Source organism: Prionailurus viverrinus, chromosome D1 (assembly GCF_022837055.1).
Source record: "Prionailurus viverrinus isolate Anna chromosome D1, UM_Priviv_1.0, whole genome shotgun sequence".
Classification (NCBI taxonomy): domain Eukaryota; kingdom Metazoa; phylum Chordata; class Mammalia; order Carnivora; family Felidae; genus Prionailurus; species Prionailurus viverrinus.
Genome location: NC_062570.1, coordinates 82,542,914 through 82,560,747, shown reverse-complemented (window position 1 = coordinate 82,560,747; position 17,834 = coordinate 82,542,914). Strand labels below are relative to the sequence as shown.

Here is a 17,834-nt window from a genome sequence, read left to right as displayed (position 1 = left end):
TGAGGCAACAGGGTCCTTCAAGGTTCATGGGAATTCAGGGACCTTCAAGGTCCATGAAGATTTCCCCATGAATTAGCCCAATTTGTTGGTTAAAGAGTGGCCAATTATCAGCCATTTCATGGGGTCAACTTAATAACAGGTGGGAAGGCAGGCCCAGAACTCAGGTCTTCATTCCTTAGCCCTAGAGACTATCCTCTATAACTAACTGTCCCATCTTGTACTGGTTTCTTCCAGGAAATGTCCCAGAAATTGAGATGGCATTTAATGGACTTCTTGATTTTAGTCACTACTGGGACATAGCAAAGGAACTTGTGTAAATTTCTTGAGTGTCTGTTGCACCCAGGCAGTGTAGGAGAGTCATTTGTGTCAAAAGTGAAGACTAGGTTAAACTTTTTTAAAAATTTGGTTAGTTTTAATTTTATTTTAAAAAAAATGTGTATTTTGAGAGAGAGAGAGAGAAAGCATGCGGGAGAAGGGCAGAGAGAGAAAGAGAGGGAGAAAATACCAGGTAGACTCCATGCCACCTGCACGGAGTCCAACGTCCCAGAAACTGTGAAATCATGACCTGAGCTGAAATCAAGAATTGGTCACTCAACTGACCGAAATGCCCAGGTGCCCCAAATTTAATTTTTTGATAGTTAATTTACTTACATGATTCAAAATCAAACTAATATTAAATAAGTCTACATTGAAGTGTCTTGTTCACCTCAGGTTCCTCATCCAACACATACCATCTATAGATCAGCATTTGTACTGGTCTCAGGTGAATTCTTCATAGTATGTTTTATGGAAATATAAGTAAATATGAATGTATTGTTATTTCCCCCCATTTTTTAAAGTATTTAAGTAATTTCTACATCCTATTTGGGGGACTCAAACTCATGACCCCAAGGTCGAGAGTCACATGCTCATCTGACTGAGTCAGCCAGGTGCCCCTATTTTCCCTCATTTTTTGAACAAAAAGTAGTATGCCATATGTACACTGTTCTGCACCTTGCTTTTATCACTTATCAATATATTTCACAGAGCTTTATATTTCAGTATGTAGGCAGCTAACTTGTTCTTTACAGTTGTGTGGATTCTCTTGTAAGTATCCAGTATAGTTTATCTGTTTTACTGTAACTGGAAATTTCTCAACCTCTCGTATTTTTGCTATTATATGCCTTTTTGCAGTTACCAACCTTGGCTATTCATTTTGTACATGTGCACCTACCTGTATATGTACGTTTATTCTCAGAAATGAAATTGCTGGATCAGCAGGAAAATCCATTTATAATTTTGATAGATAACGCCTAAGTGCCCTGCAAAGGGCTTGAACTGTTTCTATTCCCACCATCAATGTATGAGAATGGCTGTTTCTTTATAGCCTCACCGGCAGAGTGTGTGTCAATCTGAAAGATGCAAAATGGAATGTGAACTTCTAAGTGAGGTCTCTGCCTCTGACCTTGCCCCTGGTTAGTGGCGGGAATATTGCACAGTTGCAAGATGTGGTGCAGACAGTGGAAATAACACTTCACCATGGCCATGGGCTTCTGCCAGCTCTGGTGGCACACACACACAGAACTGACCCACATTGCCACCAGCAGAAATTCTTGCAATGGAATTTTGAGCACGTGGTCATTATTCACCTAACTGGCAATGGTAGATCTCTAAAGACCACAACAGTGTTTACTGGAACAGAAAAGGAGATTGTTCCAACACAACACACTGCACCAGGCTTTCCATGCTCATTTTGCAGCTGTTAGCCTTATCTCAAGGTACGGGGTTCCAGAGATACATCCCAAATCACAGACAGTCTTGCTGAACCTGGAACTTTCACACCCAAGGGGATGCACTTTTGAGTAATGATTTTGCACTTTCCTGAAGATTTATAATTGAGTAATTAGTACTCTATAAGAGAAATTAAAACTGGTGGAGTACAATGTACACATCGAACTATGACGCAGCATTGCTAGACTTATGTAAAGTGAAGTTTCCAGGCAGTTTCCTGCATCATACAAATAGGGCATCATGTGAAAACACAGGCTTTATAACTTAGATAACATCTCCACATTCCAGGTCATGCTCACATGACTCTACCATTCTCATTGGAAACACTGATTCTTAGTCTTCTTTTTCTCGGCGGACAGTGTGCTATATTTAGAAAAAGAAAATTCCCGTTAGTTCCACTGCACAAAAATGTGTGGTAAAAGGAGCCTGGCAGAATGGTTAGTCCATTCAAACAGGTATTCTGCTTTTTCATAGAATTTTTGGGGGGATACTTTCAAAGGGAAAGCCACGCCTCTTCCTCTCTCTGGCCTAGTTGCACTTGGAGAGTTGCAGGGATGACTCTATCTGGCCTACCCAAGAAACCTTTTCTGGGCACAAGGGGGGCGTGCCAGAAGCTAGCTGACACACCACTGACAAATACACGTTTTCTGTTGTTAATACCCAAAAGCTTCCACAAGAGGCATTTCCAGTTTTGTTCTCAGGCTCCTTGCAGCTGCTTCTCTAGAAGCCTGTTCTCATCCAGGGGCTGACTACGGTCAGAAGCATCTTCTGTTTTATTGTGCCATCATCATCCACCCTGCCACACACACTCGAGATGTCATCTTAGGCGTATGTTTTCTGTCAACTCAGTGTGGCTCTTGGGTCCACTTTGCCATTGTTGTCGATGCCAAGGGCCCCTGGGCACTATTTGGAGGCAAGGAACTTGTGTGGGTTCTCCACCCCATGACCTTTGTTCCTTTGGCCGTTTTGACTTGATTGCTCTTGTGGGTACACTCTCAGAGGCTGCTGCTCTGTCTGTGTTGGACCATCTGTTTTGTTGTCTTTTTGGCCATAACTCGTATGAACTACTTGACAATAAATTTGAGATTGTCCTGCCATACCTTTTTTTCACTCCCATCTCAGACCCTCAGCTCTGTTCTTGAGTATCATGGTCTTGAGGACCAGGGCATGAGTCACAAGTAGGGTGGCCTAAGGAATGAGGCTTCTAGACTTTGAGGGGATTAGGTTGGGGTACTAAAAAGAAAGATTTTATGTCACAAGGGGTTTTTTTTTTGTTTTTATTTTAGAGCAAGAGAGCATGAGAGGGGAAGAAGGGCAGAGAGAGAGAGGGAGAGAGAGACAGAGACAGAGAATCCTAAGCTGGCTCCGTGCTCAGCATGGAACCCAATGCGGGGCCAGATCCCACAACTTTGAGATCACGACCTGAGCCAAAATCAAGAGTCAGACACGTAACCAACTGAGCCACCAGGCGCCCCTGTTTTTTGTTTTAAGACACATTGGCACTTAAGTCTTGATTGAAATCATTTTTACTCAATGAAGTTGACCCAGGAGTGTTTGGCAGTGGCAGTTACTGATCTGCAAAGCGTGTGGTTCTGTTCCAGGCCCAGTGAGATCTTCTCAGGGGGAAATGTTCTGACATTTCAAACAAATTACCTCTGTGCATAGTATTGACCCTGTGCCCTGTAAATGATGCATGTATGGTTGACACCTGAGGAAATTATTCAATATGGGAAAGAGATAGGAAAGAAACATTAGAGTTATAGTCAACGTTTGTGGAATCAGTGTGTGAATAAACTGCTTATCAGGAATGATCATAGAGGGCTTTGCTTAAATAAATGAGAAATTGATGCTTCAGGTCTGCAGGCCAACTCTGCCAAATAGACCTCCCTCAAAATATAAGACACCACATCCACATCTGACCCCATATGGAAAGAAGCATGCAAGCCAGTTCTGGTTCACATTCCATTTCTACCACATGCTGGGCATGTGGCTTTAGGCAATTTATTGAACTTCTCTGAGACTCCGTTTTCTTAGCTGTAAGCTATGGATAACTCAGTTATCTACCTTGCAGCTCGTAAATGTTAGCTATTATTTTTAATCATTTTTATACAAAGAGAAGATTGATATTACTTATTCATCTGCCCACAGCTTCTTCCAAAATCCACTCCCTCTCTCCATATGCACCACTACCACCAATACTGTGTTTACATATATATATATATATAGTACATATATATATATTATATGTGTATGTATGTATATAATACATACATATAATATACAATACTGTGTTTACATATGTATAGTACATATATATTATATGTATGTATATATATTACACATATTATAAATATATAATATATAATTTATATATATATAATATATATGATTTTATTTATTTATTTATTTATTTATTTATTTATTTGAGAGAGGGCGAGACAGAGTGTGAGCAGGGTAGGGGCAGAGAGAGAGGGAGACACGGAATCTGAAGCAGGATCCAGGCTCTGAGCCTTCAGCACAGAGCCTGACGCAGGGCTTGAACTCATGAACCTCCAGATCATGACCTGAGCCAAAGTAGGATGCTTAACCGACTGAGCCACCCAGGCGCTCCAGTGTTTACTTATAGATACGATGTAAAAACACATCCCTCGTCCTCTTGCTTAGATTAAATATATTGGTGTCTGAGTTTGCATGTATTCTGTTGGACTCAATGTTTAGTGAAAAGGAATGGAGACAAACAGATGTTCTCACAGTCCTGATGCTCATGGAACAGAATTGAATGTTTCCATATAGGTACACTCTATTGGCTTAAGCAATGTGGATATTTTCTGACCAGCCATATGGATCTTTTGTCATCTGAGATGTTAATATTTTCCTTGAATTTTATAGTAGCTCTGGAACATGGCCAGTTTCTTGAATAGGGTCCACATGGCTCATTATGCGCAGGACCCAGAAACTGGCTTGCTTGTGCAATTCAAATGAACAGGGACACTTAGAAGAGTTGGGGGCTGGGGTAGGGCAGTGGGCAGGGGAACGTACACAATAATTTTTGCTCCTGCATTAACCTACAAATAATGAGCACTTTCTTGTGCTTTACAATAAGTAATTAAAAGAAATTGTAGAGTTAGATGCAAAAATAACCTGAAGGACAGCTGAATGTGTGGACCCACCAGTTTTCTCCTCGTGTGCAAAAGGTTAATCCTTGTTAATGCTTGGAACGTTGAGTTTCTACAGAAAGGGCTGCGTGTCCACACATGTTTTGGCATCTGCCCACACACTTCTGTATGGTATGACTCAGCAACCTAGAAGAAGGGCTGCGGTGTGTACATTTGCGCTTCAGTGGAATTTAACAAACTGATTCCTGAAAATGGTCTCATAAAGGTGAGCAACAGAGAGCTAATGGCGTTCTCTTGCTAATTTCATCTTTCCCCTAGGATCTCCTGATAGTGGTTTTAAAGGGAATGCTATCCTTTTGTTCTAGGGACACCTTATCTGTCCAGTTTCTTCCTCCACCTATTTTTCACCTCTTGCTTTTTAAAAATTAATGTTCTCTGTCGTAGCTCAGAGGATAGGATCTAATCTAGAGTGAGAGGCTCTTCATCAGGTGAGACTCATCTGTCCTGTTCCCATTTTACCCCTTCTGAAGTAATGACATTGAAGGCTTCCAGTTTGGACCTAAGATGGCTCTAATTATGAACAGATATTCTGTGATGGAATTCACTCAGATAACTAATTAACCACAGGAATACATTGGCTGTGGAAAATTTCAGGAGCACCATCTGGAAAAACTGAGAAGGGCATGCCTTTACCACAGCTCTGGGGTCCATTACGAGTGTGTGTGTGTCTAGTGGGCGTTGGCTCACAGCTGTCAAAATCGCCATAACGTCTCATTGTAGGAACTCCACAAAGTGTCCAGCAGCATCTTACAAGCAACCTGTTGATTTGAAGTTTCCAATTCTGGGGAAAGAGACTGAAATAGAACAGACTGGTCTTAACCTTCTTTCTCTCTCTCTCTCTCTCTTTCTTTTTTTTTTTAATTGTAATTGTTCTGGCTTGTGCTCAATTTCCACATTATGGCACATTTCTTTCTTTAAAAAAAAATTTTTTTTTAATGTTTATTTATTTTTGAGACAGAGGGAGACAGAGCGTGAGTTGGGGAGGGGGAGAGAGAGAGGGAGACACAGAATCTGAAGCAGGCTCCAGGCTCTGAGCTGTCAGCACATAGCCCGATGCAGGGCTCCAACCCACGAACCATGAGATCATGACCTGAGCCGAAGTCGGATGCTTAACTGACTGAGCCACCCAGGCGTCCCTGGCACACTTCTTTCTTAAAAGGGGATTCCTTTTATCCTCTGGCTTGAGAGCATTACCACTGCATGCTCTCCCCTTAGGGACAAAGACTACCATTACATCACCCTTGCACTTTCTTTAAGCCCAGGGCATGTTTATTCCTGGGTCCAGGAACTTAGAAGACAGTACTCTGCTGTGCTTTCACAACATCCCCTGTTAGCAGGTGCACCATGTTTGTAATTTGGAGGAGGCTGTCCCTCAGCTGTGTTCACATTTGTACTGTGTGGGGCTCAAGATGGAACCCAATAATACTTAGGATTCTGCCTGGGAAAAGAGGGTTCTGTGACATCTCAGCCCCACTCAGCATCAGATGATTTAACAGCAACACTATCAGCATTCCCAGTATGAGTCATGTGTGTCCGTACTGGTGACTTGGTGACTTGGTGTTTGGGAACTAGCTGTCTTTGCAATCCTTGGTAAAAAACCTAAACAGTGAAGCTGTCTCCAGTTCTATTTATGAAACCACCCTATCAACTCCCTGATGATGATGTCCTTGTAACTCAAAAAGATGTTTATACTTTTCTTTAGAAAGCTAACTTTTTGTTTTGTTTTGTTTTCTTTTCTTTTTGGTCATTTTGGCTCCTTTAGTCTTGAGGCAAATGATCCCAATTGTTGGAACCCAACTGAGAAATTGAGTTGCCTGCTGGGTACCTTACTGAGGTAGAGATTGATTAGGGTTGAACAGGGGTTTGGATGCTTGATACAATCATATGTTTTAAGGTTTTGTTGTTGCTGCCACTGCTGCTGTGTTTTTTGTGTGTGTGGGGAGATTTATTTAGGAGTTAGGTGGTAGGAGTTAGCTAGATCTGTTAGCTTTAGGACAGGCCTAGAAATAAATCTTCATCGAGTGAGTGAATCAGTTTTCCCTGCCTCTGTCTCTGTTTCACCATCAGAAACCTGGATGAAAGGAATATTAATGTGTGTTGAAATCTATCACCTGCTAGTGCTGTTTGTATCATTTCCAGTTTGATTCTGATTGAGTGAGTGATGTTAGCCTTTGTAAGTGATCAGGGAGGCCAATTATGCTTGTACTTGCTTTGTAGCATTGCGATAAAAATTAGTGATTGAGTGGGAGTTCAGATTTAGATCGGTAGTACAATATAAATTCTCATTCAGTCAATCATGTTTATAGGTATCCTGTGCTTTATTGTACAAACACAATAGTGGAAAAGCAAGTTGACATGAAGGGAACCCAGATTTATTTAATACCATTACAAAAGCAAAAATATTTTCCTACATAATAAATGTTCCAATAAAACAAGTTGAGCCAAGGAGGAGAGATGGTGAGTAAGCCCATGGCATGCTCAGAATGTACCACAATACTTAAGTTGACTTTAACCCTTTCATTTCCTTATCATAAGTAGCTTCCTCTCTCTTTATCAGAGTCCAGTGTTTCTCAACTTTAATGAACCGCCTTGAAGTATATGAATCTTGTCAATGTGCATATTCTGTTTTAGTCAACAGGGTGGAAGGGATGGAGGAAGGGAAGCTGAGATTCTTCATTTCTTTGAACTGCCTTGGTGATGCTAATGCTACTGGCCCATCCATCTCACTTTGAGAAGCAAGGTTTCGTTTAATTTTTTCATGTACTTCCTTGCAAAGTGGGTCACTGAAACTTAGCAGAACCTGTTAGATAATATCATAATGAACATTACTGTCTACCATGTATGGGAATTTGATAATGTGTTATTTTTTTGCAATTTAATAGTTAGAAGAATATTATTCAGAGAAAGACAAAAGCATATGATTTCACTCATGTGGAATTTAAGAAACAGAACAAATAAAGGGGAAAAAAAAGGAGAGAGAGACAAATCAAGGAACAGACTCTTAGTTACAGAAAACAAACTGACAGTCACCAGAGGGGAGAGAGGTAGGGGGATGGGTTAAATAAGTGATGGGATTAAGGAGTGCACTTGTTGTGGTGAGCACTGGGTGAGGTATGGAATTGTTGAACTACTATGTTGTACACTTGAAACTAATACAACACTGTATGTTAACTAACTGGCATTAAAATAAAAAATTTAAAAAGCAAAAAATAATAGTTAGAATATTGTTAAATCTGAACTTCAGTTTATTATAAATAAATCTCACCTGAAAATCTGAAGAAAACAATCCTGGGGCGCTTGGGTGGCTCAGTCAGTTGAGTGTCCGACCTCAGCTCAGGTCATGATCTCAGGGTTTGTGAGTTCAAGCCCTGCCTCAGGCTTTCACTGACAGTGGTGGGGCCTATTCAGATTCTCTTGTCTCGCTCTCTTCTGCCTCTCCCCCAAAGATACATATTTTTTTTTTCTTAATTTCTTTTTTAGAGAGAGAGTGAGAGTGTGAGTAGGGGAGGAGGCAGAGGGAGACAGAATCCCAAGCAGGCTCCATGCTCAGTGTGAAGCCCCACGCAGGGCTCGATCCCACAAACCATGAGATCATGACCTGAGCCAAATCAAGAGTCCAGTGCTCAACCAACTGAGCCACCCAGGCGCCCCAATGAACATTTGAAGGAAGGAAGGAAGGAAGGAGGGAGGGAGGGAGGGAGGGAGGGAAGGAAGTGGGGAAAGGAGGGAGGGGAGAAGGATTAAAGAGGTTAGGCTTTTTAATTGAATGTTGCCTGCCATTTTGTTCTTATAATTTAAAAAACAGTTTGAAAACATATTTTAAAAAGCAAAATTTTTGGCCATCTATTCATTTGATAGGCAAGTGGCTTGTGTATATTTGAGACTTTATTATAGAGATGTGCACTGTGTGGGCGATATTACTCTGTGGCGGTGAAGGAAGAGGGCAGGCATGGATAGGACTGCCAGCTGTGGGTGGCTCTGGCTTTCAGGGAGTCTTCCTTGGTTACAGTCGAACAGTAGGTTTCTTGGGGCAGCAGTGTTGGAGGCACTTAAAAACCTTTGGATTGTGGGCGCCTGGGTGGCTCAGTCGGTTAAGCGTCCGGCTTTGGCTCCGGTCATGATCTCGCAGCCAGTGAGTTTGGGTCTCGCATCGGGCTCTGTGCTGACAGCTCAGAGCCTGGAGCCTGCTTCGGATTCTGTGTCTCCCTCTCTCTCTGCTTCTCTCTCTCTCTCTCTCTCTCTCTTTCTCTCAAAGATGAATAAATGTTAAAAAAACAAAACAAAAAAACAAAAACCTTTGGATCATGGTGGCAGCTGTGCCTGGGACTGGAACGTCAAGTGGGGTGTTTTCTGCCCAGACCTGGTCCTTATTCTATTCCTTATTCCAAAATTCGTTCCAGCTCATTTTAAGACTTACTGTTCTTACTTTAATTTCACCTCCCTAAATACTATGCAGATATTACCAGCACAAAGGGAATAGAGTCATTCAGCATGTGTGGGAACCTAGTTGGTACAAGGTCTTGTACAAATTGTGGTAATTCGGAGGAGAATACCCATCCCTGTCCTTCCTAATGGAGAATATGGTCTAGTTTTACTCCTGGGTGAAGGAGATCTCTGACCAGTAGAAGTGTGTTTGCTTTTTCAAGGATAGGGTATGGAATAGAGGAGGTTAATAGAGGACCAGAGATATTTTGCTTTGTATCAAAGATGTATATAAATTTATCTATTAAGTTAATAATTCGGAGGAATATACTTTTTGTCATGATAATTACATGTATTGTATTTTTCTGGGTCTCTAAGAACCAGCAATTTCTCTGGTGCCTAACACCAGGTTCAATCCCATGAACCATGAGATCATGACCTGAGCCAAAATCAGAGTCTGACATTTAACCAGCTGAGCCACCCAGGAGCCCCAAAACCTACATTTTTTTAATAAAAAAATTTTTAATGTTTATTTTTTGATATAGAGAGACAGAAGAGTGTGAGCGGGGAGGGGCAGAGAGAGAGAAAGAGAACCAAAATCCGAAGCAGGCTCCAGACTCTGAGCTGTCAGCACAGAGCCTGACGCGGGGCTTGAACCCACAAACCACAAGATCATGACCTGAGCCAAAGTTGGACGCTTAACTGACTGAGCTCCCCCCACCCAAGACCTAAGGCAGTTCCTTCAAAGCTTAGGAAAATCTGCATTATCAGATTTCATTTACTAAAATATTTATTAGTTTCAGTTGATTGGTCTTTCAGGCAAGTAGGTGAGCATCTGTCATGATCATTAGCCCCAGCCCCCATCCTTATTTTATTTATGGATTCCAACTGCCAATTATTTTCCTTGAAGAATGTGAAGTTTTATTGTTGTTGTTTGTTTGTTTATTTGTTTTTAATTCTTCTCAGCTAAGCAGTGTATACCTAATGGGAAAATAATGCAGAGGGATGAAAGAAACTAGTCTCTGTAGTTGAAGGCCTAGTTTTCCTTTGGAATCTGAGGTTCTAACCTTGTTCTATCAGGGGAACCACAGTGAGTGGATGAGTTGATTAAAAACTCTGGTCCTCTTTCCTCCTGTACGAAAGGTGGATAATTATAGTTACCTGTACCTCTAGGGTCCTATGAGTCTTAATTAGTTAACATTTGCAAAGTGTTTGGAGATCTTTGAATTAAAAGTGCTGAGCCGTGGAATCCAAGTTCAGTGTAATTATAATTGGAATGAGTTTCGATTCCCGCCTTCTCTCCACCTTCTTCCATGGTGTTCTTTCAGCCAAACCAGACATGACCCCATGGTTAGCCCTCATTTCTGCACACTTCTCTCTAACCCCTTCTTTTGTAACTCCCTTCAGCCTAAAAATAAATAAACAGAAAATAGAAATAAATGAATTAAGTTAAAAGATATACCCAAGCCCTTAACCCCAATCTCACACTTAAGTAACTACTCAGTATTTATTTTTAAAGCTCAGTGGCCACTAAGAAAATCAATGAATTGTCTCTTCCAGTCTATCGTTCTTTTAGGCCCTCCTGTATCTGGTGATAAACGGGGCTTCTGGAAGCATTTCCCTGCTCAGAAACTCTCACTGGCTCTTTCATGCCTATAAGGCAGGGTCCGAACTCTCTAGCATCACCCTCAGAGCTTTCTGGAATCTGAGAGTCACTCACTCTTCTTTCTCACTATTCCTTTCCAGGGCTCTTCTCTCCAGAAATGTACTCTGTGCCTTTAACCAAGACTCCATCCATCCATTGGTGTCTTTTCTGAACACGTCTAAATCTTCCCTATCCTTTGCCTTCCTCTTCACAAAGCATACTTCCTTCTCTAACTGGAAGTAACCTCTTTCTCTTTATAGAATTTTTTCTTTTCCTGGGTTGTTTCTACTTTTCTGTTTTAGTTACTTACATACATATCCTACTTTTCTCCTAGACTATAAAATTTGAAAGTAGATTCCATGTGTGATGAATGAACAAAGGCTAATAAAATGCATGTAGTGAAACTGGATACAAATTGAAGATTATTTATATTGATTTGAAAGATTGCATTAAGGTGGTCTCTTAATAGGTTTGCATCATATATGTTAGGAATTAAATATTAATTGATAATTTCTTCAACATTACCATCATCCTTGTTGCTTATACGACTAAGATGAGCAACCATATCTTTAAACTATTTTCTTTGATTACATGTCATAGACATAACCCTAAGGGACTGGGGAATAGGGAACACTTTGCATTTTTTTCTCCTCTGTGCCTGAATTACCCATATTACTGTTTGGTTTTCCTTCTTAACTTTGGCCATAGAAACATCATTCTATCATGCCTATATTTTTGCATAGCTTTCCTTTAGAGGAAGACCATGTTGTCTGATATTTCATCTACTGAAATAATCAGGCCTTAAAGTTGAAGGGACTTTTAGGTCATGATTAGTCCAGAACTGCAAAGTAGTATCTCACTGGTGCTGCCTTTAGAAAGCTGGGCTCCAGGATACACACAGCTACAGAAAATTATGGCTGTGTTGTATAAGCTCCTTCTTTGACTACCCTTTGTAGCATAGCCTGTCTTCTCCCTGCAGTCAAATATCCTAAAACTGGCAGCACGTCCTGATAGTAAAAACTTGGGTGAAGAGGTAACCTGTTAACCTCTCTGAACCATAGTGGTCTCATCTGTGAAATGTGGATAATAATACCTGTCTTATCTCCTTGTAACAATCAAATTAGATCATGCTTGTGAATGCTCTATCGTCTTTTAGACAAATGTTAAGTTATTACTACAGCATGCTGTCATGGATATTCATCTAGTTGAATGTTTAAGACTCATGAGTCATACTTAAAACTAAACTTTACTTCTATTTTGTCAATTTTCTTTTTAGCCCTGTGTACTATATTTAATTTTTTGAGAATGGGGCTACAAACAATCCTTCCTAGCATTTTATAGATGTGATTGGGCTGGTTGTTGTGAGCCTTGGAGCAGAATTAGACAGCACCAGTGAATTTATTATGTAGAAACAGATATATAGACTAACAATCTACTTAGGAGTATTACACAGCCTCTTTATCTTTTGTGTAATAAAGACACATCCGAAGGGCTAAAATGTTAGGAATTGTCATGGAAGCTCTTACTTATTGTTACGATTTCCTAATATAGTATATAAAATTACTCATTGAAGAGGTTAACAGCCAAAAAGGCAGTTGAAATACTAAAAATCCAAGTTTCACTGTGATTATTATTATCACTGGCTCTTTTCTAAGTCTTCTGTTAGGAACAGGGCTACACAAGTGACAGGAGGAATTTGTATGATATAGTGTTATTTTCTTTTTAGAAATTAGTCAAGTAAGGCTTTACCCTGTTAGAGAAGCTAAAGAGATTCTTCATGACTGATAATTGCCATTTATCAGGTCCCTTCGAGCTTTTAATTTGGGTTTAGCATGGCCTGCACTTGACCAAATAATTCCAATGAGTTCACTTGTGCTTTCCAAATGGAAAGCCTTCCCATGAAAGGTTAATACTGCCTTTTCTAATGGTTTAGTAAGCCCATCAGTAAGTTTTTACTGAGAACTATTATATTATTCTATGTTGACCATTAATTGCAGGGGTGAGGTAGTCAGACATGATTCATTCCCTCAGAGAGCCTATCATCTAACTGAAGGCTGACCATGGTTAGCAAACACTGTTAGTTAACAAGCAAGTAGGGATATGAGAATACTCAATGAGCTATAAGATGCAAATTTTAGAAGAGAAGGAGGACATTAGAGAAGGTGGCATGTATGATCTGATGCTTGAACTGTGCTATGAAGGATGATAAGTGAGATTTAATCAGACAGAAAAAAGTTTGCCAGAAGAATGGAACAGGTCACTTCCAGGCAATAATGTATATACAGCTCCAAGGATTCTGGCCTGATCAGAGTAGAGGTGAGTAACGGTGAGGCCAGATTTTGAAGGGTGTGATACCAGGTAAAAGAAGTTGTCAGATGGTATCTAATGGAATGAAAATGCTATTGCAAGTTTTTGAGAGAGAAAGATAAGGTGAGTGGTTGGTCAGGCAGTGATCATCATAGTTGAATGGAGCAGAAAGGACGTAAAGTGCATCAGGGGGACATTGAGATGGTGAGAGCTGAACCAAGATGGCGGCAGCGGGACGGAGGAAAAGGGATAGACAGGAGAAATGTTGTAAAGGAAAAATGAGCAGGACTTCTTCACTGATTGGATTTGAAAACCATACCCAAAATGTATGGTCAAACTTGATTCCAAGATTCCTAGCCTCCACCCTGGGTGGTCCAAAGTATTAAGAAATCACTGTCAGAAACAGACAAGTTAGGAAGTAATAGTTTCCACAAAAGGTATTGAGTTTGGTGCTGGATGCACTTACAAGGCGTTGGGAGTAGGCAGTGAGCATCCTAGAAGTGTCACTGGGGTCAGGGCTGGCAAAGGGGGCTGGGCTTTAGCACCAGATACTTAATTTAACTGAATCTGTGCAGATGTTCCGCTTTGAGGGATGCCACTGTTTGGGCTTCAGGATGAAAGCCAAGTTATATTTACTCAGATACCATTTCGTCCTCTGAAATATTTGTTTATGGAACTGCTAATAAAATGATACATAAAGTACCACTTTTGGAACCAAAAAGTTACTAACATATAAAGAGGAGACCAGTGAAAGGCAGGGTAAACTTCTCTAAGCCAAGTATAGAAAAAGGTATATCATTAAAAGCCTCTTATCTGTGGTAGTGATAATAAAACAATTTCCCAACTCTGTAGTTGAAGATGCCTCAGTACCTTGGGCCATTTTAAGCGGTTCATGTGGGCATTTAGTAAATATTTATGAAACTTACTCCATTTCATTAATTCTAGAATCACAGTTTGTCATTCATATTTGTAATATCTCTGAAGTTGTGTCTTATAGCTGATGTTATTGTATTGTTATTGTTGCCATGTAGGAGTCATCGTATAGTTGTCATCGCCTTAACCAATTTAGTTTGCTTACTTTTGTTACATATGCAGAAAAATTGTATATGATAAAATGTGTCTGAAAAAGTCTAAAAGAACTCTTCAGTAAGTGTACAATAATATTTCCAAGTGATAAAGAAAGCAATGGTTTAATTGGCTGCATTTTTTATTTCTTAGTGGTACGTAAAATGATGTGTTTTATAATGCTGGTATCTTAGACTTGATGAAATATGGCATTAAAAGATTGCTGATCACAGCAAATCTCTACCAGAGTGATATGGATGACTGGAGTAAAATATTCTATATTTGCATTCTTTCATCGACCTACATTTGAGGTGCCCCTTGGGTTGTTTTAACTTGGACTGGGAACATCAGGAGAAAAGGTTTTCATTCAATGGTGTAAATACTGCCTGCCAGGAATAGAAACCTCCTTGGAGGATACATTTCTTTGATGGTGCAGAATCCAGAACATTCACAAAAAGTTCAGGTGTTAGCAGAATAGATATCTGTGGTTTATTCAAACCAGTGTGTGCTTCTGACTCTGGCCATTGTGCACTCCAAACGGCTCTGAGCGTGCTTGCTATTTGTATATAGTGAGAGTGAATCCACAAAGAAATTTGTGGGTGTTTGGGGATAGTAATAGCCCCTTAGTGGTAGAAAATGTGATCTCTTATGAAAGTGGAGAAGAGAAACATTTGCTTTTCAATGCCAGAATTTTAAGCCATTTCTGAAGTATGACCTATTAACTGGAGGTAGGTTGTCTTCCTGTTCAGTGACACTTCATATGGACAGAAAAACAGTCCTTTTCCCTACTGGTTAGACACATGTGTGTCTTTTTGTAAGTCCTTGCTCCAGGACTGAGAAGTAGGAATAGTTAGAGTGTCGGAGCCCAGGGATGCTTCTGTTTCTTGCTAAGAGACCCAGTGCTTCAGGTAAGTGATTCTGAAGTCCTTCACCATCTGACGGTAACCTTGGGTCGGTCTATAGGTATGTTTTCATTTTGTTTGTTCTTCCATTCTAATTGGCTTCCCAGAGCCTGCTTATAGATGTAGAGCCAGATTTAGAGTATAGCAACCCTCTGGCAAACAGGAAAAGATTAATTTTGTGGTGTGCTGTTAAGGGACTTCCCAGAAAACTTCAAAAGCACAGAAAGAAGTGCTCGCTGCCTATTCCACAATGTGCAAAACGCCACTCAGCCTTTTAAAGTTATGATAAACTCTGAGCTCTCTCACATACACGTACTCACAGGACCACATTTCTAATAAAAGGAGAAGCTGAGCTTGCTTGGATGGCTCTGTACATGAGCCAGAAAAGTCAAAGGGGTGAGGGGCTCAGAGTTAGTGGAGATAAACGTGGATCCGCATATGGGAGGCATTTGACATTGACTTCATTGCCTTTTTAATGCTGACTTTTTCAGTGCTCTTTTAAGCAGACACATTGTTTTCATGACATCAGCCCCAGGTATAGACACACCATTAAAATCAACGTGTAGAAAATGATTTCTGTTTGGAAATAAGCAGAACATTTTCAGTAGTGACCACCCAGGTGTACTAGGAAAACATTGAAGCTGAAGTTGGGAGCCCCGAGTTCTAATGTAAACTTTCTTCAGGACATAAACTTTCTTCAGGACGGGAAGCAAGTCCTCGGTGGCCTTTGGTTCCTTATCTGTAAAGCGGGATGGCTTGATGAGATTATCTTTATGCTTTGTCCTAATAGATTATGGAAGGGGAAAAAAAAGTCCATGTAAAAGGCTCCTTACAGCTCCCCGACTTCGGTTTTACGGTGCTCTTCATACCTAGATATCACACAGCCGGAAAGGCCCCCACAGACCCCTCAGGCCACTGCTGTTCCTGTCACACAGCTCCCGCAATAGGACCATGTTGCTAACTTGAAAAAAAAATTACTATTACACTTGGAGTTGTTGCCTAGTAACATTTCTGATTTTGTGTTTCTTGTGACAGCCTGAGCAGAGATCATTAAAAATTAAACTTACAAAGCTGGTAAGGGAGAACTTGCAGCCACAGTTTTTTTCACTTATGTAGAAGCCATCTAACCTTGGGTGTAAACGCCACACAGAGCACACGACTGACGCTAACGTGTGTCTGATGCAACTAGAGTTCATCACCAGTGCATAAAATCCTTGCCCCTGCAGAATGGCCTGGAATCACAGTCCGATGGCCGCAGCGCATCCCTGCGAAAGAAAGTGCTAACCGGCTCTGTGTCCTGTTTCTGTTTTTTCCCTGCAGCTCCACCAGGTGAGAAGAGTGATGACCATCCTTTTCCTTACTATGGTTATTTCATACTTCGGTTGCATGAAGGCTGCCCCCATGAAAGAAGCCAACGGCCGAGGACAAGGCAGCTTGGCCTACCCAGGTGTGCGGACCCATGGGACTCTGGAGAGCGTGAACGGGCCCAAGGCAGGGTCGAGAGGCCTGACATCCTTGGCTGACACTTTTGAACACGTGATAGAAGAGCTGTTGGACGAGGACCAGAAAGGTCGACCCAATGAAGAAAACAGTAAGGACGCGGACTTATACACTTCCAGGGTGATGCTCAGTAGTCAAGTGCCTTTGGAGCCTCCTCTCCTCTTTCTGCTTGAGGAATACAAAAATTACCTGGATGCTGCAAACATGTCTATGAGGGTCCGGCGCCACTCTGACCCTGCCCGCCGCGGGGAGCTGAGCGTGTGCGACAGCATTAGCGAGTGGGTGACAGCGGCAGATAAAAAGACTGCAGTGGACATGTCGGGCGGGACGGTCACCGTCCTTGAAAAAGTCCCTGTATCGAAAGGCCAACTGAAGCAGTACTTCTACGAGACCAAGTGCAATCCCATGGGTTACACAAAGGAGGGCTGCAGGGGCATAGACAAAAGGCATTGGAACTCCCAGTGCCGAACTACCCAGTCGTACGTGCGGGCCCTCACCATGGATAGCAAAAAGAGAATTGGCTGGCGATTCATAAGGATAGACACTTCCTGTGTATGTACATTGACCATTAAAAGGGGAAGATAGTGGATTGATGTTGTATAGATTATATTGAGACAAAAATTATCTATTTGTATATATACATAACAGGGTAAATTATTCAGTTAAGAAAAAATAATTTTATGAACTGCATGTATAAATGAAGTTTATACAGTACAGTGGTTCTACAATCTATTTATTGGACATATCCATGACCAGAAGGGAAACAGTCATTTTGCGCACAACTTTAAAAAGTCTGCATTTCATTCCTCGATAATGTTGTGGTTTGTTGCCGTTGCCAAGAATTGAAAACGTAAAAAGTTAAAAAAAAAAAAAAAATAATAAATTGCATGCTGCTTTAATTGTGAATTGATAATAAACTGTCCTCTTTCAGAAAACAGACAAAAAAAAAAAAAACCAACAAAAATTTGAACCAAAACATTCCGTTTACATTTTAGACAGTAAGTATCTTCGTTCTTGTTAGTACTATTATCTGTTTTACTGCTTTTA

At 40.8% G+C, this 17,834-nt stretch overlaps 1 protein-coding gene across 1 annotated transcript; it reads left to right on the top strand.

Moving 5' to 3' along the window:
* The first annotated feature begins 4,926 nt into the window (after positions 1–4,926).
* Positions 4,927–17,372, top strand: BDNF (brain derived neurotrophic factor). The gene is given in 2 exon segments (XM_047823825.1): positions 4,927–5,151; positions 16,608–17,372. Coding segments are annotated over 2 exon segments (990 nt in total).
* Positions 17,373–17,834: the final 462 nt, after the last annotated feature.